The sequence below is a fragment of the Symphalangus syndactylus genome, chromosome 2, assembly GCF_028878055.3.
Source record: "Symphalangus syndactylus isolate Jambi chromosome 2, NHGRI_mSymSyn1-v2.1_pri, whole genome shotgun sequence".
Lineage (NCBI taxonomy): Eukaryota > Metazoa > Chordata > Mammalia > Primates > Hylobatidae > Symphalangus > Symphalangus syndactylus.
Window position 1 is genome coordinate 31,535,179 of NC_072424.2, and position 23,066 is coordinate 31,558,244.

Here is a 23,066-nt window from a genome sequence, read left to right on the forward strand (position 1 = left end):
TTCTCTGAGCCCCATAAAATGCTGACACCAACATAGTTTTTAAAAAAGCAGCAAATATTGTTAAGGTGATGAGAAGCGGCAGATTCATGACATTTCTCAGTGCCTGTCAGCTTCATTCTAGTAGCCAGAAGTGTTGTTTTCAGCTTTCAGCAAAATGTTGGCAAAGTTGAAACTACCTAAAAGAAACTGGAAGTTTGTTCTCATTTAAACCATTTAAGGTAAGGTTGGGAAATTTTGAATCTCTAAACTCTGAGGGAAATATGCTGTTACTATTATTATTTAAATCAGAGGGAAATGAGATAATTGAGAAACTCTCTGAAGCAGTTGATAGAATGGGAGGGTTTTGCTTTTCCTCCAGATGTGTAGAACCCAAGCCCTTGGCCTTCTGTGTTGTAAGCGGTAGGAATTATCAGCCTGCACTAATTGTCAGGAGTTGCCAGGAGTGATAGAGGGCTGCAGGCATTGCTGATGTGAATGTTATACCTCAGGTTTTGTTTGTGGCATTGACAATTTAAAAAGAAGAGACATTTTGAAATTTGTCATTTGAGGTAGTTTAGCTCCCAAGGAACTGTTTTGTTTCCATCCTCAACAAAACCTTGGATTGCATTTTCATTCTCAAAACTGCGTAAAGCTGGGGTAATAGAACAGTTCTACCTTTGACTTGATTTTAAGAAGAGTACCAGGGTCCTCCTTTCTTTTGACCTGAACTGGTTTCTCCTACTGTAGTTCTGCTGCAGACAGCGTTGGTAATTAGCAAGGCTGGTAAATAATAACTTCAAAACCTTGCTTTGGAGACTGAATCTGGTTTTGGTTTCTGGTGTCTAGGGCCGATTTCTCCAGGGGCCACAGTCTCTAAAGCCTGTGAAGGTCACCGTGCATCCTTGTGGGTCTCTCGTTAAGCTTCTCCTGCCACCCTTCTCTGATTGCTGTCCTCCCCGTCACTGAGTTGTACCGTATCACCATACTCACTCTCCACCCAAACATCTCTGGGCTTCATATTTGCATTCCTCTGGTCTCACAAAGGCTTCTGTATTGAACGTGCTTCACATTTTCCAGCCCTTTGGCTAAATAGGCCTGGGTACAGTGAAACCATCTTTATAAAACCTTTCCAGATTCCCATCCCCCTACTAGGCATTTTGCATACACTTCTATCATAATACTTATCACGTCATATAAAGTTGTCTGAAGACCCCAAGGATCAATTTAAGAGCATAGAACTCATTGTTTTGTTGCAGTGGAATATCCCCATCACCTTGGCCCCATGTTTGGCCCACAGTAATTGCAATCATAAAATAAATAACGATAGCTATGATGTCATAGCAAGTTACCCTGTGCTAGTCATAACATCAAATGTAGTAGCACAAGTAGGTGCTCATTTAACCCTTGTAAATGGAAGAAAAAGCCTCATGACTGACTCGCACTGCACCCTATCCTACTCCAGATCCAAACAAATTCCTGTTATGCAAGGACATCACCTTTATCTTTATTGTGCCTGCCTCCCTGCCAGGCACTGCCATTCAATAATTCTGCCAAGTGGTGTCTTTCCTCCTGACAGAGTGCTAAACAGTGATTTATTGCTTGAATACACATTGCTTTCATGGAAGTGATTTGTTTAAAACAACGTAAAACACTAAATAAATTATTCATTCCATGCTAATTCTTCACTTTTATGTGCTGTAGTAAGCGTCAAAATAAGCAGCCTGTGGGGCATTTTATTTTTGCCACATTAATCTTGGACGATTTAAGGGGGAAAAAATTGAAGGAAACCTAAAGAAGAGGTTCCATTTTGAAGAAAATAGATTTTTTTTTTCTAGAGCCGCCAGCACAGCAGTTCTGGCAGACATGATTGTCTCTCCTGCCCCCAGGGGCTCTGTGAGTCACCTACAAGACCCCCTTCCACTCTTATTCCATGTTGTGAACAGTGGCTCTTTTTCTTGGCAGAGAGTGATTCACAATGGCCCCAAGCCTTGTCACAAGGCCAGGAAACAAGTGGGTTCTTTCCTGGGAGATTTGCATTTTCTGGAGCAGACAGGGTGTTGAGTTTCTAAATTTCACTGGTGTCTTGATTTTGGATTAAGGGATTATAAAGTGAGAGAAGCAGCAGGGACATACTTACCCATTCCTGCAACAGATTTCCCACTTGGAATAGAGGTATCATTTGTTTCTAGCCTTCCTTAACCTTCTTTACTGGAAATCGCCTTTCTTTGAACTGGGGACATTGGAGTGATTTTCAGTTTAGGAAAGTCTTCCCTTAGCAGAGGAGAAGACAGATGGTCTTGTTGTAAATTCTTGAGAAGCTTCACTCTTTTCTGAATACAACCCCTTCATGTTTTATACCTGCTGAGGGTCGAGCAAGGGTTTGTGCTCTCTGCCCGTGGAATCCACGGAGATCTCAGTGAATGTGATACAAAGATGACCCCTCAGCCTCAGTGGTAGAAGAGCTAACACAAGCCATCCTTGAAGGCCCTACTTCCAGATCAGAAGCCAAGAAGATCCAGGATTAAATATGTACTACCCAAGCCCCAGCCAGTTTTCATCTTCTCTAAGACAGCAACAAAAAAACATCTCCCCAGTGCTGTAGAATGCATTACAGGACATACTGTGTATAAAGCACCTAGCTGGTTATAAGAGATTGAAAAGGTCCCTACCTGCATCTAGCTAGAGATTGTCCCCTTCTCTTTATTCTCACAGTAATTCACCTCTAAAGCATTTAACTCAAACCCGTCAGCTTGGTAAGTCTCTACACAACTATGATGGGTAATGAGAGCAGGTATCTGTTTACTCTTGTCTACGGTACTGAGCTTTGGACTCAGACTGTTCAGGTTCAAATCTCAGCCTCCCAACCTAACTGATCTTGGGCAAGTCACTCAAACTTTATGGCCAAAAAAAAAAGAAGAAAGGTAAGACATATTGCTTTAAAGGATAGTTGAGAAGGTATATAGATTATGTTATTCAAAATGCTTAGGAGAATGACACAAATCAAAAATAAAGTCAGTGATAATCCAGTTAGAAGGGGAATTCTAATTTTCTTTTTTTTGAGACAGAGTCTCGCTCTGTCACCCAGGCTAGAGTGCAGTGGTGCGATCTCAGCTCACTGCAACCTCTGCCTTCTAAGTTCAAGTGATTCTCCTGCCTCAGCCTCCTGCGTAGCTGGGATTGCAGGTGCATGCCACCATGCCCGGCTAATTTTTGTATTTTTAGTAGAGGCGGGGTTTCACTGTATTGGTCAGACTGGTCTTAAACTCCTGACCTCTGGTGATCCACCTACCTCAGCTTCTCAAAGTGCTGGGATTACAGGCGTGATTGATTACAGGCATGAACCACCGTGCCTGGCCTGGGGAATTCTAATTTTATCAGTATCCTTTAATAATAAAAACAGGTTAAATGAATTAACTGAAGTCATACAAAGTGTTAAAATTGGCTCTGTAACCAGAATCTAGCCCTTTCAACCTCTTGCATTAGCCCTCACCCTGCCACCATACATACTCTATTTGGCCTTGCTCCTATTACACAGAGGAAGAGATTTTGAGAGTCTCAAAGGAAATAGCTGAAAAATCTGGAATTCAGACTTTGATTCAAAATCTGCACACTGTTATATTTGCACTGACCCAGGGCTGTCTTTTCCTAGATAGAAGAAACTGACAGAATGGGAAGTGGATCTCTGCAGTGTCCTGGCCAACCTTCAAAAATCCCACAGAGCCGTGCATGAAAGCTAACACTCTTGAATGGAAAGGACAGGAAAATCAATAAACCTTTGGATTAGATCATAGACATGTTTTACAACTACTCAGCCCTCACAAAAGAGTTACACAGCATTGAATTATGTGTAACATTTAATCCTTTAATCAGCCTAAGCTTTCAAGAGGAAATCCAAAGTATTTGGAATGTCATTCCTAAAATTGGAATTTGATAAAAGGGCAATGCTGGTAGATTGCAATTTCTCAGGGTATTCTGATGTGACTCAACTCAAGAGGCTAGTTACAATAATTGCTCATGTAACTGAAACATGTTGTTAATGTCTGGAAAAGCCCATCATCAATATAACCACAGTCATTCAGTCAGACGATCAACAAATACTGAAATTTCTTAGGTCAGCAAGAGGATATTACGTATTAGTTCACGTGGAATTGTGAGAGGATATGGGGCACTGGCATGATGCTGATTTGAACATGAGCACAGGAGCCAGCCCATTCTTACTTAGAGGTCATATTTTGAAATTTAAACTTTGAGATCAGTGAGAGGCTACAGACATGTTTTAAGGAGTGTGGAAAGATGTTTAGACTGCTATTTTTTAAAATATCGTGGTGGCAACAGTGTAAAAGGTGACCTGAGGAAAGCAAGATAAGATGCTGTAAAAGTTTTTGGAAGCAGGCTGGTCATGGTAGCTCACACCTGTAATCCCAGCACTTTGGGAGGCTGAGGCAGATAGACCACCTGAGGTCAGGAGTTTGAGATGAGCCTGGCCTGAAACCCCATCTCTACTGAAAAAAAAAAAAAAAAAAAAAAAAAAATTACCTGGGCATGGTGGTGGGCGCCTATAATCCCAGCTACTTGGGAGGCTGAGGCAGGAGAATTGCTTGAACCTGGGAGGTGGAGGCTGCAGTGAGCTGGGATCACACCATTGCACTCCAGCCTGGGCAACAAGAGTGAAACTCAGTCTCAAAAAATAAAAAAAATAAAAAGAGTTGTCGGAAGCATTGCGGTCTTTTGGTTGATGTAGCCCAGATCAGGTTGAGGTGAGGTTAGATGGGAGAGGTATATAAAACTTAGAGATTGGCCGGGTGTGGTGGCTCATGCCTGTAATCCCAGCACTTTGGGAGGCCAAGGCAGGCAGATCACCTGAGATCAGGAGTCCAAGACCAGCCTGGCCAACATGGCGAAACCCTGTCGTCTCTATTAAAATTTAAAAAATTAGCTGAGCGTGGTGGTGCGCATCTGTAATCCCAGCTACTTGGGAGGCTGAGGCAGGAGAATCACTTGAACCCAGAATGTGGAGGTTGCAGTGGGCAGGGATCACGCCACTGCACTCTAGCCTGGGAGATAAGAGTGAAACTCCATCTCAAAAAAAAAAAAAAAAGGTTGGTTACCTTTGGAGGGAAGAAGGGGAGGGGATAATAGAGTCAAGGAAGACTCAGAATTCTTAGTTTAAACAGTGACAATAGTACTTACTAAGACTGGCAACACTGAAGGTAGAGTAGGCCAAGGTATTCCGCATTGAATGGTATTATAATTGGAAGAGTCCCTGGCAAACGTGGTGCAGCCATAGAGGAAACTGAAGCCCAAAGAAGTATATTGACTTTCTCCCATCCAAGTACTAACCAGGCCTGATCCTGTTTAGCTTCCGAGATCAGACGAAAACGGGCACGTTCAGGGTGGTATGGCCATAGAGTATATTAACTTTCTTAGTGTCACAGAGTGTCGGCAGCAGAGCCTGGGCTCAGGTCCATATCTCCTGATTCATAGCCTAGGACTGCTAAAATGGATAGTTTCATTGAAAAGGCTTAATGAGCATCTAATGGGGAATCCTATCTGAAGGTGAATTTACAGTGAAGCTAATGAAGCTTAAGATTCAGAGCCTTCACGGGCACTGGCTCGTATGAATGCTGGGAGTTTGAGGAGTTGTCGATTGTTCCAGGCGGAGAGAGGAAGCCAGGGTGGAATCAGAAAGCATTTCTGTATACTCATTTCTGCTAAACCACCTGAAGATATCTCGGAACAAAAGTATGTCTATCTCTAAGGCACTATTAATTTCTTGTGATCTAATTTCTTGGGATAGTAAATATGAAGTTTTAGATCTCATTTTTTTTTATGACTTTGTATTATTTTTCTTAAAGAGAATCTCAACATTGAATAACTTTCATCCCCACAAAACCTGGGTCTAGTCCTGGTCCTAGATCTACTTCCCTCAACTCTTCCAACTCAGAACTGGCCCAATCCAGTCCTTCCTTGTGTACCTAGGCCTGCTTCAGAGACAAAATCAGCAAATGATATATTAAGATTATTTTTTGCTCTCAGATATTCCTTATTCAAGAACTGGTTCTTCTAAAAGTATAACCTACACTATTTGTGAAATGAGGTGGTTGGAGTTAGATGGAGTTAGATAATCTTTCCAGTCCCTTCCAATTTTAAATTTCTTTTAAAAGAATAACAAAATGCTAAATTTTTATACCCACCCACTAGCCATGCCATTGTAAAGAACTAGAACTAGAATCACATGGAAACATTTTGGTTCTGTGACTAAATGACAAGGAATATATAAAAATCACTTGACCTCCGTGGGATTTTTCCCTAACAGAAAGCCTTGTTATTTATTAATACATTTTACTTGGAATTTTAAGATGTTACTTACATTTTAGTTTCAAGCCAGATTTTTTTAAGCTTTGAATTTCCTTTTAGGCAAATTGTGTCTCACCACACCTTAGCACTCAGACAAGGCAAACAAAAGATCTGCTAATAGAGAAGGCAGTTGTTATTGTTGACTATAATTTCTTAAGAGAGTAAAATGTTTTTCTTCCTCCCTTGCCTACATTAAGACTTTCCCATAGTAAAAGATAAGATCTGATACTTGCTTATTGACTCTCTCTGTTGCTTTTGTTAGTTGTACTTATGGTAAATGAGAGGAGACAATGAAAAAAAAGTTAAAAGCTTGCATTCTTTTCAGTTTTTATTCCAGTTTCTTATTGAGGTTTATATTCTGACACTTGGAACACAGTAATATGCATAGCATTATTTATTAGCTTCCTGCAAGTGTCTTGTGTTAACCTTGAAAAATAATACTTTTTAGAATTGAGTTGACTTCTTCAGACCTGTGAATAAACAGCATAAAAAAACAAGATGGCGAAGTGGAAATGGAAAGACTTGCTTCATATCTTCCTATTGAAGCTAAATATATAAAGGCATAGGAATTGAAGGGCCCCTCATCACTAACACACAGTTTGCTGCTTAATGGTGTGTTCACTTTGTGTGTGGGTTCTCACATAGGAAGAATCTTAATATTTAGATAGTGTCTATAATTCAGACAGATACTGATTTGAAAGCATGGAAATCTGTCTTTCTCAGATCATCACATCAGGGAAGCTGGAAGAGAATTTCTCTAGCCCTTACTTGCCTTCCATCTCGCTCCTACAAAACCTGGGTTGTATCCCTCTTAAGTATTGGCACGTCTTTTCTCTTTTTCTTTTTTTTGAGACAGTCTTGCTGTTGCCCAGGCTGGAGTGCAGTGGTGCCATCTCGGCTCACTGCAAGCTCCGCCCCCCAGGTTCACGCCATTCTCCTGCCTCAGCCTCCCGAGTAACTGGGACTACAGGCGCCCGCCACCACGCCTGGTTAACTTTTTTTTTTTTATTTTTAGAGACGGGGTTTCACCGTGTTAGCCAGGATGGTCTTGATTTCCTGACTTCGTGATCCGCCTGCCTCGGCCTCCCAAAGTGCTGGGATTACAGGCGTGAGCCACCACGGCCCGCATTTTTTTTCTTTTTTTTTTTAATAGACTTTCAGAGAGAAGATAATACAATAAATATTTCCTTATTGTTTTACAGCTCTAAACTGAGAATTCTGTGCATTGTCTGTGTTTGTGCAGCTGCGTATCAGGTGAGCTAATTTGAGTAGGTACTAGCTTAAAGAAGGTTGGATATAATCTCTCTTCCCTTCTAAGCACTGGAGGGGAATGAGAACAGGGTTTATAGTTTGTTTCTTTAACTATAAAACAATGGGCTTGCGCAAGATATGCTATGTGGTTTCCTCCAACTGCAGGTCTGGAGACAACCACGCTAAGTTGCCAGCTTCTCCCCCTATTCCCTGGCCCCAGTTAATTTCAGGTCTTGAAGCCTTGGCTTTGGGTCTGTAGGCCTGTTTCATTTTTCTATTTTACTATCCATATGTAGAAAGATCTTGTCTTGAATATGCATTTTCCTCACATTTTGTATAATTATCTCATCTTGCTACTCTTTTGGGATTACATTGGTGCAGCTATTTGGTTTTTTTCTAGAAAAAATATTTAATTTAGCATCTCCCTTATTTTCCTGATTTAATGTAAAAGAAAGTCAAAATCATTTGGGGCAGAATAATTTACCAAGAGGAAGAAGAATATGCAGTGGTCAGCTATGTACTATATATGGATATATATTTTGAGAATTATCCTCTTTTTATTATTCAAAATAAAGAACAGGAGAAGGAGGTGGCAGAGGAGGAAACAGGACAAGTGTCCTCAGTCTCTCCGGTTTGAAAATGTGAAATTAATAGATTTTGGAGGGAGTGCATTTTTTTTTTTTTTTTGAGTGGATAGCATCTCTGAACTTGGGAAATAGATGAACCTGTCAAAGGTTAAATGTTGTATTTTCAAGATTTGCATCAAAAAGCAACTTAAGTCTAGTGGATTTGACAAGTTTACTTTTGTTTACTAAATATAAAGACCTGACTCTGTGACTAGAGTCTGATAGTTTGGCTTAGCCTTATTATAACCTTTTTATTTTTATTTTTATTTTTTGGGCTTGTTACTAACAGGAAGGAACTTAGCTTTCAGCAAAGGGAGAAAACACATGAGTTCCCTTGAGTGAGAGCTGCAGTATTTCTCACATGGCAGCTCCTGGGACAGGAAGAGTCCTGCAACTCAGGTGCAGATTTTATGTCTTAGCTACAAATGACCTCTGGCTCTGTGGGGAAACAGAGTCAGGAGGGTATAGCAAATTTACAAAAAGTTTTTTGCTCTTCACTAGGGCTTTCCGTGTGCTACAATTTGCTGTGTCTAATGTTGATTTGGTTATCTGTATGTCCCTAGCTCTGTCTGCATCACTGTTGGTTGGCTTGCCTTTTAATTTCCCCAGGGGAGTATGCAGTGGCTGTTTCACTCACTCAATTTCAGTGCCATGCAGAGGATTTTACATAAATAAACATGACATTAAATTATGTGTGGGCTGCTACAAAATATAAAGGGCATTTAGGGATTAAATACTTTTCAGAGGCAAAAATCCACTAACTGCTTTCTGGATGCTTTCCTGTACCTCAAATTAGTTTCACTCATTTCACTAACTCACTATTCCTACTGTTTTTTCATTTCGTCAAGTATGTTTGTCTATACCAGATTACTTTTGTCTGTTGACTTGACATGTTCGTGTGTGAGTGTGTGTGGTGTGTGTGTGCATATGTATTACCCACCAATTCCGGACACATTTCCATCAACCTTTCAACTCTCCTCTGGAGCACCTTGATCCAGCTTAGCCATTATTGATTTCTTTCCCCTTTGATAACTCAAAAAGAGTGTAATTATGCGTTCACTTAAATCTAAATGATGATACTATAAAACCATCTGTGGAAATCTGCAGTTAGCTGCATGTGCATTCGCTGTCAGGAACCCCTGATCTGGCAGCAGCCAAGTTCTCCAGTAATTTAAATGGAAGGATCAATTCCTAAAGAGGATTTTACCAGGGTTCAAAACTTTAAAAAATATAATAATTAAATTTTAAAATGACCACAAAATGCCACTGACTTGAGGTCAGTAAAGAGTAAAAACTCAAGCGTGTCTATGATCCAGAAAATATACTCCAGCAATGTCTAGAAGAAGGCAGAGTGAGAGAGAAGGGTTTGTGACTAGTACCATGTCTGACAGATAACGGGGCTTCGATAAATGTTTTTGAAATGAACAGAAAGTGAGGGCATTTCAGTGGTTCTGCCTTGCCTTTAGTAATCATCATTCCCATATTAGACAGGATACCAGAGAGGAAAGTTTAGCACAGTGATTAGGATTCCATATGTGATGTGAGTTAGACTTCAAATTACTAGCTCAGTAATTTAACTTACTTAGCTTCTCTGTGGCTCAATTTCATCATCAGAAAACAATGAGATAATTGAAATTTCTTAATTATTATATCTGGCACACAGAGTAGACATCAAATAAATGCTACATGTAAGTTCAGGTTTCAGGTGACTTACTGAAAATCACACAGTGGTACACCCTAGTATTTGCTACTCAGCAGCCATTCCCCACTCTTTCTTTGCTGGCAGAACCCACCTTTGATCATAGTAAATGTCAAGTGGAAATACCAGTTCCTTGTTTTCTCCATCTTTATTGCAACCGCAGGTGGGCATGTGGCAGAATCCTGGTTGGTGAGGGTAAAGGGAGTTTGCCGGCAGGGCTTTTGGGCAAGAGTTTCTTCCCTAGGTAGAAAAAAACACAACAAAAACAACAAAAACCCATGTATACACCAGAGGCCCTTCTTTACTCTGCTGAATATAGCCACATCTTCAGGTGATGAAAAGAAGTGTTATGACCGCTTTGCAAACATGAGGGTAAGTAGCACTGAGTGCTGACACTGTCAGAGAGGACACGTGGACATTGCTTAGGTCCTTGATGACATTGTTCGGCTAAATTAGTCCTGGAAATGCGTAAACTCTGGACTTCCTGCTATATGACATAATGAACCACTTATTGCTTGAGTCACTGTTAGCATTCTGTTTCTTGCTGCAAACGGCATTCTACTAGATCTGGTGGCTAAACCAGCACTCAAAATCTGGTCTTGACCAGGCATGGTGGCTCACACCTGTAATCTCAGCACTTTGTGGGGCTGAGGCATGAGGATCACTTCAGGCCAGGAGTTAGAGTCCAGCCTGGGCAACATAGCAAGACCCTATATCTAAAAAAAAAAAATTAGGCCTGGTTCAGTGGCTCATGCCTGTAATCCCAGCACTTTGGGAGGCCGAGGCAGGCAGATTAGGAGGTCAGGAGATCGAGACTACCCTGGCTAACACAGTGAAACACCATCTCTACTAAAAATACAAAAAATTAGCCAGGTGCAGTGGCACGCACTGGGACCTGAAGTCCCAACTACTCAGGAGGCTGAGGAAGGAGAATTGCTTGAACCCGGGAGGCAGAGGTTGCAGTGAGCCAAGATCGCACCACTGCACTCCAGCGTGGGTGACAGGGTGAGACTCCATCTCAAAAAATTAAAATAAAATAAAATAAAATAAAATAAAATATTAGCCAGGCATAGTGGTGTGTGCCTGTAGTCCCATCTACCCAGGAAGCTGAGGCAGGAGGATCACTTGAGCTCAGGAGTTCAAAGCTGCAGTGAGCTATGACTGCATCACTGCACTCTAGCCTGAGTGGCAGAGTAAGACCTTGCCTATAAAAAAATAATTAAAAATCAAAATCTGGTCGTCTTCTGGTTCCAAAGCCTTTTCTGTTTTGAGCAGAGCACACTACCAGCCTAATATTTAAGGTCCTCCACAATAGTGCCAAAGCCTATCTCTGTATTCTGACATTGTGTTGGGTCCCTACTCATACTCTAACCTTTAGGTAAACCAGAAGACTTGACCTTTTCTTAATGCTCTCTGAGCTTTCTCCCTCAGTTCCTTTCCTTACCGTACCCTTTGTATACCTCTCATCTTCATCAGAATCACACTCATCTTCTGCGATTTGTCTTAAATGCATCCTTTTCTAAGAATTGTCTCCTGATTACACTTCTCTTACTTGCTCCTTGAAAGACAGAAACACTTTCCTCCTGCTTCACATCTTTTTTCCTCATATTTTGTAAGTACCTGTGTACAGGTCTGCCTCTCCACAAGACTGAGCTTTTAGAGACTCATATCAAATATCATTCCTTTTTTTGTATCCTCACAGCATGTATTTTTTTTTTTTTTTTTTTTGAGATGGAGTCTTGCTCTGTTGCCCAGGCTGGAGTGCAGTGGTGCGATCTCCGCTCACTGCAAGCTCCGCCTCCCGGGTTTTCTCCATTCTCCTGCTTCAGCCTCCCGAGTAGCTGGGACTACAGGGGCCTGCCACCACACCTGGCTAATTTTTTTGTATTTTTAGTAGAGAGGGGGTTTCACCCTGTTGGCCAGGATGGTCTCGATCTCCTGACCTCATGATCTGCCCGTCTCGGCCTCCCAAGTGCTGGGATTACAGGCGTGAGCCACCGTGCCTGGCCTCTGCACAGCATGTATTTTAAAATTACTGCCTTTTAACAAAGCTTAATAAATGTTTATTGAGTTAAATCTGCAGAATTTTGGAGCTGAAAGTTCTTTTCTTCTAAAGAAAGCTCTTATTTTCTGAAAATTATGGAAGTTCTTATTCTTGGATGTATGACCTCCCAGGATTCAAGAGATGAGTAATACTATTAAAGTTATATTTATTCTTTTATGCCCATAAATTGTATCAGATCATATTCTTAAAGGATTCTTGGATCCCCAAAAGAATGAGAACCTCTGTTTAAGTTGGAAAGTCAAATAAATACTTACTGAGCCAAACACACACAATCTGGAACATGCATATTTTAAGGAAAACTAGTGTTGTGAGTTTGCTTCTTTTCCCTAAAATTGGAGTGCAAAGAAAACAATCAAAAACAAATTTCTGGCCATTGAACACTCCTCTGTTATTTTATCCAACCCTTCGATTCTCATGAAAGATTACTCCAAATCTCTTCAGGCTCCTTATTATTCTCTTCCCCCATATTTGCCTTCATCAGGATCTGTAAATACATCTAAACAAATGGTTTCTAGCAAGCTGCTGAAATAAGCAGAGAGGTGGCTATCTGAGCTTGGACAATGAAAAAACACTAAGGCATGCTGTAAGATAGTGGGAGTAGGACAAAGGTAGCCAGCATCAGCACCGCCCAACCTGCTGGCATCTTCAATATGGCTGTTCCCTTGCTCACCCAAGCCAGACTATGGCCCACCCCAGGCAAGAGCAATTATGACTATTAGTATGGCTGAGTGCTGTGGAGTCTTCCCATGTGTTACAAGAAGCACCTGCCCATGCCATCCCTGAATCACCTGTGGTTGAGAGGAACACAAAAGAAATAGTGCTGTTTTATAGACTAGGACCTAGTCATCATCTGCATTATTCAGGATTTGGAAATATAGACCATAAGGAATGGAAGACATTTTAGGATCGTGTACTCTAATCCTAAGCCCATACTTTTGTTTCTTTTGAGATTTGATACTGCTTCCACAGTTGGACATAGAGGAAAACAAGAATGCAAATTATTAATTGAAGAGTGAAGAGATATGTCCCCATTTTCTTTTTCTTTTCTGTTGTGTGTTTTTTTTTTTTTTTTTTTTTTTTTGAGATGGAGTTTTGCTCTTGTTGCCCAGGCTGGAGTGAAATTTCGCGATCTTGGCTCACCGCAACCTTTACTTCCCAGGTTCAAGCAATCCTCCTGCCTCAGCCTCCCAAGTAGCTGGGATGAAGGCATGCACCACCACACCAGGCTAATTTTGTATTTTTAACGGAGACGGGGTTTATCCATGTTGGTCAGGCTGGTCTCCAACTCCTGACCTCAGGTGATCTGCCTCAGCCTCCCAAATTGCTGGGATTACAGGCATGAGCCACCACACCCAGCCCTGATATGTCCCCATTTTCTAAGATGTCCTTGGATGAGCAGTAGGCAGGCTAAGTATCCTTACAAATCCACTGACACCCCCCCAACCTCCCGATGCAAAGCAGGTGAACCCCACAATTGGGGCTTAGCCTGGGAGGGTTCTTGACTTCACTCAGAAAAGAATTCAAGAGTGAGCTGATGGTAGAAGAAAGCAGGTTTATTAAGTGGCAACGTATAGCAGAATGGCTACTCCTTCCAGAGCAGGGCTAACCCATAGGCAGTGTGCTCAGAGTAGCAGTGTATGGGCTGTTTGCTAGCAATATTTATACCCACTTTTAATTACTTGCAAATTAGGGGGTGGGCTATTCACAAATCTCTAGAAAAGGAGTGGTAACTTCCAGGTGTTGCTATGGAACTTCTCAACTGTCACGGCACTGGTGGGAGTGTCTTACACTAAGGAGAGCAGTGAGGGCAACTAGAGATTGCCTTTGGCACCATCTGCTAGTTCTGCAGTTTTCTTCATTTCACCCTGCCGGGACCAGGAAATAAGTTCCTCCAGTCTCTTGCCTCACTTCCATCCCACTTTCTGTGGGGTGAATTCTTTTGTAAATAAAAGGAGGAAGACACTATATTTTTGTTTTTAAGAAAAGAAATGGAAAATTCCTATGCTTCTATTTAGAAAAGCATAGAAAAATTTTGGTTCTCTACAATCTAATACTTAGTTAATACATAAGTTGTCAAAAGTTGCTGTGTGTAGAACCAGATTACCAGGAAGGTGTTCTCAGGTTCCTTAAATGTTTGGGGTTTCATTTCTAAATTATATTTTATGTTAATAATAAAAACCATGCTGTCATAGTCAAAGGCGTTACATGACTGATAATTGGCAGAGGAGAGACTGCCTGTCTTATGCTGCTGGCAGGTTAATTCATTTCAATGCATACCTGTAAATAAGGCTCCTTGCCCTACCGTTTTGATACAACAGAATATTTTTCACTGACTTTTGGTAATTTACAGTGGAACAGTCTTATTAGTCATCCATATACCAGCATCTGTTTGTGAATGTTTTTGTTCTGTAACTCAGTGCAGAAAGAGGTTGGGGCTAGAAGGAAGGAATGAATTGACATTTTCCTCTCACAGAGTCCTTTGTGATGGTTTCTCAACTCCCTACCCAGAGGGAGTGAGGGCTAGAATTGATGGAATTATTCAGTAGGAGCTTTGTAAGGGCCTGAGCAAAGGGTCACTAATAGTTTGGGAGCCCGGGTTATGAAAATGTGGCTCAGTGCTGTGGGAGAAGAAGCCCTTGCTCACTCCCTTGGACCCTCTCCCATTCCTGCACAGAACCTGACCTGGCACTGTTTCTGGCACCCTTCTACCCTCCAAGGAATGAGTAATTTGAGAACAGCAGCTTGGTGAGTGGGCACTGGCATCCTCTCTCTGAGTATGGACTGGCCGGGTGCGGTAGCTCACACCTGTAATCCCAGCACTTTGGGATGCCGAGGCAGGTGGATCACGAGGTCAAGAGATCGAGACCATTCTGGTCAACATGGTGAAACCCCCTCTCTACTAAAAGTACAAAAATTAGTTGGGTGTGGTGGCACACGGCTGTAGTCCCAGCTACTTGGGAGGCTGAGGCAGGAGAATTGCTTGAACCTGTGAGGTGGAGGTTGCAGTGAGCCGAGATCGTGCCGCTGCACTCCAGCCTGGCGACAGAGCGAGACTCCGTCTCAAAAAAAGAAAAAGAAAAAGAAAAAAAAGTATGGACCAAGTGAAGTTCCTCCCAAAAGTTTTGTAAGCGATAGATGTGGCAAGAAGGAGTCACAGTGAAAGAAGAAGTGCAGATGTCATGTGGTGACAGCAAGTCCTAGACTGGTGAGGGGGATACTTGAAGCATGTCACTGTGGAAATCCCAGAAATAACTTGATGCTGAGGTCCTGGTATGGCATAGGGGAAGGTTATCAAGTCGTAGATAATTTGGGTCATAGCTATTTAAAGATAATATCCTAAGATTTAGCGAGGAACCTTAAAAAGCTAGTACCATATGGTGACCACTTGTTTTGAATCAGGGATGTTTGAACACTATATAATGAAAACAAGATACAGAAATAAATGGGGTGCTGATGGATATGCCACTTTGTGTGGGGGTATATGTGTTCATATGCATTTTGAGATGTATATGTGTTCATCAAAACAGTTTTGCTTTTTGGTTGAACTTGAATACACTTGAACTCAGAGTTTTTCTGTACATGAAAATTGTGTGCTGAATGAATAAAAATAAATTATGTGTATATTATTTAAGCACATACAACATTTCACTTAATTGAAAAGTTCCACTGAAAGCTGAACACAGTGTCCTGCACCTTACTCCCAGCTACTAGGGAGGTTAAAGTGGGAGGATCCCTTGAGCCCAGAAGTTGAGACCAGACTGAGCAATTGCGCGAGACTCCCATCTCAAAACAAAAACGAAAGCAAACAAAACAGCTCCATTTTCTTCCATTTTGAGTTTGAAAAATACACAAAAACAACAGAGAATATAACCAGAATAGGGAGACAATTGCATTTTTTCACATTTTCTCATTTAAATGTAGTGATTTTGGCTCTGGCTCCCTTAACAGAAACTGATTTGTTAAATAGTATTGCCGTAACAGAAAAGCAAACAAACAACAAAACATATCTAACATAAGGATGCATCGTTGTTCAGCAATAAGATGGTAAATAATGCACAGAGGCAGTGAAGGGAAAAAAGAAAAAGAAATCTCAAATAATCGATTGAAAACATAACTGAAGGTTAGCATTTCTCCTTTCTTGCTCTTGTTCGGAAAACAGAAAGATTAAATAGATTGATTCAAGCAGATATGCTTTCAAATGTCATAAAGGACTCCCCTTCTGGTGCTGTATTGATAAACTGCCTGAGTGTATCACTGGCATTTCAGTTTTACTAGCCCTGCAAGAAGAGGCAGGGAGCGGTTTCTACCGCCCTGCCTGCCTGCCCTGGGATTGCTTAAACAATTTCTGTGTGCTCGTGCGAGTGGCTCCACACCATTACATGCTGGGTTAAAGGGTTCCTTCTCCAGGGCGCCTTTGAATTCCCTCATCACAAGAATGGGAGACACAGCCTGTGATCAGCTGAACTTCATTATTTAGTTTAATGCTGTCTTGTATCAGGAGAGCAACTACCTAGAAATGCTTTATGCCCACACCCCTATTTTCTTGGTGGGGGATTTATAGGTTTATTCGGCAAAATTGTACTGAGTTGGAGTAGCAACATCATTCTGTGTCTTCAAACAAACAGCCACCCTGCTGCCACTGATCAGCGTTCCTGGGATGGCGGTGATTGAAATTTAGCACTGAGAGCGACTTAATTGGCACATAGATCTGTTAAGCATATGCCCCCACCACAGGCATGCCATCTGATGTGTCCATAGGGTGCCCCGCACCTCACACATGCTCACGTTTTGCTAAAGAAGCAAAAGTTTTGAACAGGACCTGGAAGGAAGGAAGCTGTGCTGTAGTTTAGGAGAGGGGTGGCCTTAGATGACAGGTACTCAGGGATCTCTGCCTGTTTTTAAGTTACTGTAATTTTTTTTTCCTTGAACTCAGAACAAACCTAAGGTTTGCTTGCTGTGAAATTAAAAAGTTCAGAATGTGTTCACTGATGCTTGTGCCTTCAATAAATCAAACGCTGTGCTAGTAGAGTGGAACTTGGACTCAGCATTCCTCAGCAGCTTGCAGCCCCGGAATTCAAGGTTAGAATGTTCTATGCTCACTGTGGCCAGAACGGACCCCTTGGCCTTCAGAGAAGAATTCAGGAAATCAATGTCAACATTTTTCTGCTGAGTTGGAAACAGCTGGGCTGGGCCAAATGTTCTAGGTTATGAGTACCAGGAGGAAAATACGAACTTCGACAGAAAACTGAGCAAACCCATAATGTTTTTCCCTAACGTAAGAAGAGCAAGTAAAAGGTGGAGAAATCAGTGGTTAGGAACACACATTGCTCTGTGGAATCTTCGCAAGTGTCCTTGGGCTCATGTATTTCAAATAACCAGGTGGACTCTGTTCATTGCTGCAGACACCAGAAGAAGCTGTCTTCCGGAGCAGCTGTGATGGGAAGGGTTGCGGTGTGACTGAGAAAGGGGTATATAGCTCTATCAACTTCCCTTTTCTTTCCTGAGCGCTTCTGTCCTAACTGGATCACAGACTCATAGACTGAATCTGTTTTTCTTTGTGTTCTCTTCTGGCATCAGACAAAATCCTGGGCTCCTAATAAATGTTTAATAAATGTTTGTTGAATTCTGAAAGAATGAAATAGTTTAGGTTCCTCTGGGTAAAGTTGGAAATAGTGCTGCTTTCGGTTTCAGAGGAGGATTTGCTGTGAAGCGAATATAGCTTAAATTTAGCATTCCGCAATTCTACGGCTTCTTTCCTGACACCTGTTTCTAATTTTTGATTTTTCTCTGTTTCCTATGGACGGTTCCATAAGAAATATATTACACCGTAATTATCTGGACCCCATGAAATAGATTTGCTCCTGTTAAAATGCTGTCGTTTAGCCCTGCCAATGTGGCTTCTATTTAATGGCTTTCCTAGAAATTGGAAATCAGAAGGAAGTTAAAACCAAGCTCACATAGGGCAAAGGGAAGGAATTAACATTTAAGAATCCCATGCTAGGCCAAGTGCGGTGGCTCACGCCTGTAATCCCAGCACTTTGGGAGGCTGAGGCAGGCAGATCACCTGAGGTCAGGAGTTCAAGACCAGCCTGCCCAACATGGCAAAACCCCATCTCTAAAAATGCAAAAAAATTAGCCGGGCGTGGTGGTGGGCGACTGTAATCCCAGCTACTCGGGAGGCTGAGGCAGGAGAATCGCTTGAACCCAGGAGGTGGAGGTTGCAGTGAGCCAAGATCGTGCCACTGCACTCCAGCGTGGGCAACACGTGCGAGTGAAACTCCGTCTCAAAAAAAAAAAAAAAAAGCCACATGCTAATAGATATGTAATTTGTATTTGTTTCCTAATTTAACTTCAAACAGCAGTTCTTTTGGGAGATAGCATTACTCTTCATCCCCCTTAATAAATGGGCATACTGACATTCTTTCAAATAATTCTTTGCTGTCTCCTAAAAAGATGGTAGCTAGGCACATTGGGTAACCTGCTCAATGCACCCAGCTACTAGGGCTGGAAACTAATCATTGATCTTCCTTTCTCCCAGGCATCTGCTCAGTGAGTACCTGAGTCGTGTGCATATTTGGCAGCTCTGCCAGCCTTCCCTAAAAGTGTTAAACCCACTAGGGAAAGAAATGCCTTCAGGAGCAGGTAACCGTTGCTGCAGGGTGACAGGGAGAAAGGTGGGGAGAGGATAGGCCTAAGCAGAAAGACACGCCAACCCTTCCCCAGTCAGTGCAGCAAATGCTGTAACAATTCATTCAATTATGTTAAGCGCCTATTAAAGGAATCCTAAGCCCTCCCTTGGGCCATTTCAGTTCTAAGAGATTGTAATTGTTTGAGACTAACCGTGATTTCTTCTTTTGCCTTCAGGTGATTCTCATTTTGACAAAGCTCTATGACTATAACCTGGGGAGCATCACGGAGAGCTCGCTTTGGAGGTATGTAGATAAATGGAGCTAATAATTACCGTGTTATTTAAGCGTGATGCCTGCTACTGCTGTCCCGCCCACTTTTTCCTGGCAGGAAGGTTCCTGGTAATGTGCACTGCTTGCTTTCTCTCTTTCTTCTCTGTTTCCTTTAGTGATGCGCTGGGCTTCATCTCCAGGCAGGCCAGAGCTTTACTTTCTTTATAGACCCCTTCTTTTAGTCAGCCAGATTCTTTTGCTAACCTGTACAATAGGTTGTGTTTATGCACTGTCTCACTGACCTGTGAGTTTATAGGAGCAGAAGTGAGACTGGAAGTCTCCTTGCAGAAAAATCAGCACAGCCTCTAAGTCTGCAGAACGAGGCTCTCTACCAGGGAAACATTTTTTGAGACGGAGTTTTGGTCTTGTTGCCCAGGCTGGAGTGCAATGGCACGATCTCGGCTCAGCGCAACCTCTGCCTCCCGGGTTCAAGCGATTCTCCTGCCTCAGCCTCCCCGAGTAGCTGGGATTACAGGCATGCGCCACCACGCATGGCTAATTTTTTTGTATTTTTCACAGAGACAGGGTTTCTCCATGTTGGTCAGGCTGATCTTGAACTTCCAACCTCAGGTGATCTGCTGGCCTCAGCCTCCCAAAATGCTGGGGATTACAGGCATGCGCCACCACACCCGTCTAATTTTTTTTTTTTATTTTTGGTAGAGACGGGGTTTCTCCATGTTGGTCAGGCTGATCTTGAACTTCCGACCTCAGGTGATCTGCCGGCCTCAGCATCCCAAAATGCTGGGATTACAGGCATGAGCCACCACGCCTGGCCCAGGGCAACATTCCTTTGCTAACTTCCCTTCCATGGCGGTCCTGCAGCTCACCAGCAGCACAGGCATACATACTCATACTCATGCACACCCTTATCTTTGGGATTCACACTGTATTGCTTCACACGTATAGAGTGTGGAAATGATACAGGATTTTTTCAGTGCCTCTTCGCCAGCCAGAGACCTCTGCAGCCAGCAGTACCTCTGCTTGAGTTTCGCTTGTGCCCACAGGGCTTGCTCTGCCCACTTGGCCCATCAGGCTGCACTCAGCTCATACTACTGGTCCATATCTCATGCCTGCCAAGGGCAAGCCACGTGCACCAGCTGCTGTGGTGGGGTGGGCAGCTCCAGACATTGGCTCTGTGCAAGGCTGTGGCTGGACCAGGTGTACAGCAAGGGGCTTCCGCCTTGGGTGCTGGTGTCTGGATGAGGGGAATGCGGTGGCACCCTAAAAACTCGGAGACACCAGCAATCATGGAACTCCAAAGGGGGTGTTACAGCATGACACAGCCGTGGCTTGGGGAGCTGAGGTCTGGGTCCCCAGAAGGGTCACAGGTCTTCTCTCCTTCCCACCCAGAAGGGTCACAGGTCTTCTCTCCTTCCCACCAACCACAGTGCAGCAAATGGGGTGGTGGGGGGTTTCAGCTCATTTGTGTTACAGCTTGTTCAGTCCCACTGCTCTGCTCTAGCCCATGGCTCCAAGGCTGGCCTGGCCCCACTGCTACTTCCTGTTGTGTGGGGCAGCTGCCTGGCACCAACAGAGGACAGGAAGACTACAGTGTTACAGCTCCTTTCTCACTCACTGTTTGGTGGGGCCCAGGTTCTTGTCCTGCATCCAAGAAGAATGAGGTTATACGGACAACTGGAGCGTGATCAAGGCAGAGAGGAGTTTTATTGAGTGATGGAACAGCTCTCAGTGGAGAGGAGACCCAAAGTGGGTAGTCCCTACCAGAAGGCGGGTAGTCCCAACGTGTGGCTGAGGGCAGGGTTTTTTTTTTTTTTTTTTTTTTTTGGAGACGGAGTCTCGCTCTGTCACCCAGGCTGGAGTGCAGTGGTGCAGTCTCGGCTCACTGCAAGCTCCGCCTCCCGGGTTCACGCCATTCTCCTGCCTCAGCCTCTCCAAGTAGCTGGGACTACAGGCGCCCGCCACCACGCCCGGCTAATTTTTTTGTATTTTTAGTAGAGACGGGGTTTCACCGTGGTCTCGATCTCCTGACCTTGTGATCTGCCCGCCTCGGCCTCCCAAAGTGCTGGGATTACAAGCGTGAGCCACCGCGCCCGGCCTAGGGCAGGGTTTTTATAGGCTCAAAATGGGAAGGTGTGAGCCATAGGTAGAAAGAAAAATACATATTGGGTCTCAGAAGAGTTTCCCATCCGTGATTTTAGACCCTTGGTAGCCCAACCGCCCAGTCATGCTGGTATTCAAGGAGCTCCTCTATGCTAAGGGATTTGTACCTATTCGTTTGAAAAATTTCTGTGATAGTGGTAAAAGGCCGACAAATTCCTAGGCAGATAGGCACAAGCCCCCAGTGAAACCCAGCCTTCAAGCCACAAGACAGCCTGAAGCCTGAAAACCAAGCTGCCAGTTCTGGGTATAGTCCCTAGTTACAGGGATGTAAGCTGAAAGCGTGGGAAGTTTCGTAGAGGCCTTAATAAAAGTGTAATTTTTTGTGCAATAAGGAGCCAGCACCTACTATATTGCTTCAATTCTGTAACCCTTCATCAGAATCTCTGTGACTCTGAGCAACTTCATACTTCCCTGATAGATTTCTCTAGTGGATCTCCATGTACAAGAGTAAAAGCCAGCATTTTTTTTCTGCAGTGCATTTTCCATATAAAGTATAGTCTGCATATTAGAAATTTAATAGATAATGCAGTTTTGTCTCACTGGGACAGAGGCTTCAGCAGTCATAACTCTCCACCTGCACAGTGGAAAGGGCATGCTTGCGGGGCCTGAGGAGCAGGTCGCCTTAGACTGTGGAAGCTCAGATTCAGTACGCTTTTCTCTCCGTAATGGGGCATTGTTACTAATGGCCCAGTCTAGGAAGAATATCCTTTTCAAACTTAGTGGAAAGGGTTAATTTAAAAAATGGCATCACATTCCATTAGTATCAGGCTTCCCTTCTGAAGGAGCAGTCTACTTGGGTGAAGTCTGGGAAAGTGTGGTGAGAATTGACCTGCTGGCTTCTCAATCTTAAGATGAATTTCACTGAAGGATGCATACTGTCATGTGCTACATAATGCCATTTTAGTCAATGAAACCATATACAATAGCGGTCCTGTAAAATTATACTGTATTTTTCCTGTACCTCTTTTGTTTAGATATGTTTAGATATACAAATACCATGATGTTACAATTGCCCAAAATTATACTGTGTTCAACACAGTAACATGCTGTACGGATTTGCAGTCTTGGAACAATAGGGTGTACCTTACAGCCTACATACGTAGTATGCTATACCTTCGAGGTTTGTGTAAGTATACTGTATTATGTTCACACAATGAGAAACTCACCTAAGGTCATGTTTCTCAAAATTCACCCACCTCATTAAGTGATACATGACTGTATATATACATATAGTCAGCCTTCCCTATCTGTGGGTTTTAGATCTGTTAATTCAACCCATCTTGGATCAAAACTGTTGGGGGAAAAAATTAAAAAACAACGCAACGCTATCACCTATACAAGTAAAAAAATACAGTATAGTAATTTTTAGATAATATTTATATTATATTTGGTGTTAGAAATAATCTGGAAATGATTTTAACTATACTAGGGAGAAGGTCAGTAAGTCATATGCAAACCCTACACCATCTTCTATCAGGAATTTGAGCATCTGCAGATTTTAGTATTCATGGGGGGTTCTGGAAACAATCCCCTCCAGATACTGAGAGATGACCATGTGTATACACACACGCATGCATGTGCGCGCGCGCGTGCGCACACACACACACACAGTACTCACAGATACACATTTTAAAAATATACGCCTAATAGTCATTTGCCATATATCATATACTGGTGTGACTACTGCAGGTATGTGATATATTAGAAACTGATAATTTTATTTATTTTAAATTATTATTACTATTTGAGACAGAGTCTCACCGTCACCCAGGCTGGAGTGCGGTGGCATGATCACAGCTTACTGCAGCCTCAGACGCCCAGATAAAAGTGATCTTCCCACCTTAGCCTCCCAAGTAGCTGGGACTACAAATATTTGCTACTACCCTAGGCTAATTTTTTAAAATGATTATTTTTATAGAGACAGGGTCCCACTTTGTTACTGAAACTGGTCTTGAGCTCCTGGGTTCAAGTAACCCTCCCACCTCAGCCTCCCAAACTTTCAGGATTAC

General features: G+C 42.7%; 1 protein-coding gene across 9 annotated transcripts in view; it reads left to right on the forward strand.

Moving 5' to 3' along the window:
• The window catches only part of SORCS1 (sortilin related VPS10 domain containing receptor 1), a 608,941-nt gene that overhangs the window by 205,466 nt on the left and 380,409 nt on the right, over positions 1-23,066 (forward strand). For all 9 annotated transcript variants that reach the window (XR_010115734.1, XM_055249851.2, XM_055249858.2 and 6 more), the window contains exon 2: positions 18,842-18,909. Coding sequence is in view for 7 of the 9 variants with exons in the window: in XM_055249851.2 (XP_055105826.2) it covers positions 18,842-18,909 (68 nt within the window). In the remaining 2 variants the exon portion in view is untranslated. The remainder of the gene's footprint in view (positions 1-18,841; positions 18,910-23,066) is intronic.